A 4,389-nucleotide genomic window follows, 5' to 3' on the forward strand; every position below is an offset into this window, starting at 1 on the left:
GGATCAAAATGATATAATTATTAATGTGTTTTTGCTATAATGCAAAATTATGATTATCTTGAAATACAATTCGTAATGATTGTCAATAAAAATATTGACAAATGACATGTGAAATATGAGCACACTTTAGCTCAGAGTTTCTAACACAAAGTCGGTTATGATAAAATATTTTCAGTTGTCATGGATCAGTTGATTTGACAGTGATATGCATAAAAAATCCTCTTAGGATTTGAGGTATCAAATGGATTTAGATTCAACGCCAAAACTATTATTTCAATAGAACATGTCTTTATACAAATTAAAATGATCATGGTATATATTTTTGATTTAAAGAAAGAGATTATCAACAACTGAAGATAATATGACTGATTTTTTTTACAAAATTATCACCTGCATCAATTTTGGCAAATCAGTGTACAAGATGAAAATACGAAGAATTGATTATTTCAAGTGATGCTTGCAACAAGGGAGCAATCAAAGTTGTACTCTTTTTCCTCATCTATTATTTTTTCCCCACGTGATTTTTCGTTTCAAGGTTTTGAATGATACAATTAACAATTAACAATTAACAATTAACGAGAAATATCGTATTCTTTCTTTCACTAGGATTTTGTCCCACTGTATTTTTCCTAGCAAGGTTTTAAAGAGACGAATCTATCGTCGGGAATACATCAAAAAAAGTATCTATTAATGTAATATTTTTTTCGTATGGATTTTTCCCAATGTGTTTTATTGAAAGGTTTTAACGAGACAACATTAAGTCTCGATGAAGTTTCTAAGCATCCATATTGTCACATGGATATTTGGCGAATCGATTGTTTGTGTAAATAATCATATAAGGGAGAGTGTTATAAATATATTCTTATTATAGATGATTATCTTATTTAGTTAGATTTGTAATCAAGATAAATATGACAAGTTAATATAGGTAAAGATTTGTATGTCGTAATCTTTTCTATAAATAGGGTGATTATGTTCAATGAAAATTGCACCCTGAGTATTGATTCGTTCTCTCTTCTCTTTCATGAATTCTCTTTACTCATCTCTCTTTCTTTTATGGTTTATAACATATAGTATTTAAATAATTCTAAAAAATTTAGCATGAATATGAGAAAATAAGTTTTTGATTTTAGTACTCTTATCTCAGTATTAGTGAAATAATTTTGTTTATACACCTCGGCCATGTCAGCAATAAGTGACTCTCCACGTCCAAACTCCGGACAAAATATACTTAAAATTGCAAAAAGGAAGAAAGTTGTTGTATTACGATTGAAATTTGAAATCAAAGTTAGGCTAAGGACCAAGTAAGGGGACAAATAGTTTATTTTGTTTTCCCGAGAAATGAATTTGAACCATATGCCTCATCCAAATCCAAACTATTAACAAGTCTCAATTCCAAATACCTGTTAAGTTTTATATCCAAAATCAAATGATGAATTTCATTAAGAATTCAGAGACTTGGTCTGTATTGGTAAGTTACAAGGACAAACATAATTAATTTCATAAACCAATAGAGGGAATTATGTTTCTAACATACTCACAACTTCCCTCATCGTTGGCCGATCATCTCTACTTTCCTGAGCACACTTCAAAGCCACTTCCACTAAATTCCTCAATCTTTCCGCGTCATACTCACCTCCCAAACTAGGATCAACGATTTTCTCAATCCATCCCTCTTCATTCGTAGTCTCCATCACCCAATTCATCAGCATCTTCCCCCCCATCCCACGGTTTTTCGTCTCAACGTACAAATCTTTCGGGTTCTTCCCAGTCACCATTTCCAACACGACAATCCCGTAACTATACACGTCAACTTTAGAAGTGATTGGGAGGTGACTAACCCATTCAGGAGCCATGTAACCTCTTGTCCCTCGTATCCTGGATACGTTCATGTTCTCCTCGCTGCAGCTTCTGTTCAGAAGCTTCGAGAGCCCGAAATCCGCCACCTTAGGCTCGTAGTTTGTGTCCAAAAGTATGTTCTGAGGCTTCACATCACAGTGGAGAACCCACTCCAAGCATTCTTCATGCAAGTATGCTAGCCCTTTAGCCGTGCCTATTGCGATATCATATCTTTTCTTCCAGTCTAGTTTGTTGGAGTAAAGATTTTCTAAAAGAGATCCGTGTTCTAAATACTCGAAAACGAGTATCCGATACTTCCCTTCAGCACAATAACCCCACGACTCAATTAAATTTGCATGATTCAGCCTCCCAATCAAGTTAACTTCAGCTAGAAACTCAGCTTCTCCTTGCATTGCTTCAATATTTAAGAACTTGATGGCAGCTATCCGATTATCCGATAAAGTTCCCTTATACACCACACCGCTGCCTCCTCGCCCAATTTCTTGGCTGAAGTTAATGGAAGCCTTATTCAGTTCTGCGTATGTGTATCTCTTGAATCCAGTAGCAGCTTGAACATACCCTTGTCTGGTTGGACTTGAACTTTTGTGGGTTAAATACAAGTATATAAGCAGACAAAAGATTTCAAATGCTCCGATTGCCACAGTGCACCAAAATAAGTACTTGAACCAGCCATGCTCCTCCTCCTCCTTGTACTGCCTGCTAAGTTGTGTGACGGAGCTCGGACACTGCATGTCGATATGGCCTAGTGTTGAATTTCTACCAGTAGGCCCCCAAGATTGAGGTAATTTTAAGTAAAACCAGGACTGCACTCCCGGAGTTTGTAATCCATTTAACAATGTTGGCTTAGTATAACAAGTATACGAGCCAGTACTCTCCTGGTCGTACTGGAATCCTATACATTCACAGTCACTCGAGCACAATTTCTTGCATTGATCCAAAGTGCAGTTTGGGAAGAACCCCTTGTCATAACCATAAAACTGAAATTGATTATACTTAAGAAAGTATGGGGAATAGCTCTCGCTACACGGAAGCTTGAATTCTGGGACGCATCCTTTCGACCAATCGGCAGCGTTTTTCATCTTGTGTCCTTGTAAGCACGAACACCTCCGGCTTGAATCATGTCTGTAAGTGCACACACTATTGACACCACAAATGCCATGGATCTTACAAGGTTGCCTGAAGACTTGCCATGTGACATTCCAAATCCTCAGCTCTTTGTCTAAACTGTAAACTCGAAGGTTACCATCGTGATCCAGAGTCATTCTTCTCTGAGGCCCGAAACCATAATCCGATGTATGGAGCTGGAATCCATCCGACGAGTGAAAAGATCCTCTTAAATCAAAGGTGGCAATCTTGCTGGCATTGTAGCTAGTCCTTCCTTCCTCCCAAATTGTTCGCCACGGCGGAGGCCAGTAAATACTACTAAAATCTTCACTGTCGTAGAGAAGAGATAGGACGTTATCATTGCCAAACAACAACTTGTACAAACCCGAAGAATAGTCACTGCTGCTTCGCGAGGCTACTAGTTTCGTATTTCTTCGAAGTGATTGGAGAGGAAGAAGTGTGTTCGTCGGGGAGTCGAAACTTTCCCAAATATTGACACCATCTTCTCTGTGGAGAACAAGATTGCCATTATCATGGAGTTTCAATAGCACCGGCAAAGATGATTGGGTTCCACTGGTCCATACAATAGACTGTCCCGCGTCATTTAGGACAAGATTTCCGGAGTCCAACAAAGAAAGCTTCGTGTATCTTCCATTAACCGGTTCATCCCGATTAGCCATCCAAACCACAGTCAAATTTCCATCGAACAGAGGCTCCGTGTACCATAACGAAAAGATGTACGCGTTATCACCAACCGGGTAGAAACCAGCAGTAAAAATTCCTGATGGTGAAGAGATTAAAGAGTCACGCTCAAGGACTAGAGACGAACCTCGGGTTAAAGTTTCATATCTGGTGGAGGATGATGGAAATGGTAAGAATAGGATCAAAGCAAAATGTGTAAGACCAAATACGATCTTCATATCTAAGAATGTATTATGTGTGTCTCCTCTGCTTCTTCAAATTCGGAGGTTAATGAGATGCTACAGTAGGTCGACTTAGTCCAAGAGCAGAAAAGTAAACCTATAGGAAACTTCGAATCAACTTGGAAATTTAATAAAAACTAAGTTTTTTATTACCCGTTTGAGGCAAACTTGGGAATTGAACAAGTCAAGAAAGGATTCCACTTTGCATCATCTCTTGTTCCAATTGGATGAACCATGTTTTATAGAAATTTTCTTGGTAGCAGCATAATTTTACCTCTTGATAGGATGAAAGATCGGGTTTAGCCAACCGGTTAGATGCTTATTACGCTTGGCTCGTGAGATACGATGATTAAAGGTTCTCATGTACATATATTGTTGTTAATGATAGAAGAGGGTCAGGTCAGTCAATTTGGTGCAACTTTTTTTATTCCGAAATTGGCATTCGTCCCACTCCTCTCAACTTTCCATGATCATATCTGATCAGAACAAATTACTTTTTGAC

General features: G+C 37.9%; 1 protein-coding gene across 1 annotated transcript; it reads right to left on the minus strand.

Moving 5' to 3' along the window:
• Nucleotides 1–1,475: 1,475 nt before the first annotated feature.
• Nucleotides 1,476–4,143, minus strand: LOC140969050 (putative receptor protein kinase ZmPK1). The gene has a single exon (XM_073430260.1). It carries the CDS (start codon nucleotides 3,882–3,884, stop codon nucleotides 1,521–1,523), a length of 2,364 nt encoding a protein of 787 aa, XP_073286361.1. The 5' UTR covers nucleotides 3,885–4,143; the 3' UTR covers nucleotides 1,476–1,520.
• Between the last annotated feature and the right edge of the window lie 246 nt (nucleotides 4,144–4,389).

Source organism: Primulina huaijiensis, unplaced genomic scaffold (assembly GCF_012295235.1).
Source record: "Primulina huaijiensis isolate GDHJ02 unplaced genomic scaffold, ASM1229523v2 scaffold40011, whole genome shotgun sequence".
NCBI lineage: Eukaryota > Viridiplantae > Streptophyta > Magnoliopsida > Lamiales > Gesneriaceae > Primulina > Primulina huaijiensis.

What these genes read in the sequence shown, in the direction of transcription:
- LOC140969050 (XM_073430260.1), bottom strand. Translation starts at nt 3,884, where the DNA reads ATGAAGATCGTATTTGGTCTTACACATTTTGCTTTGATCCTATTCTTA.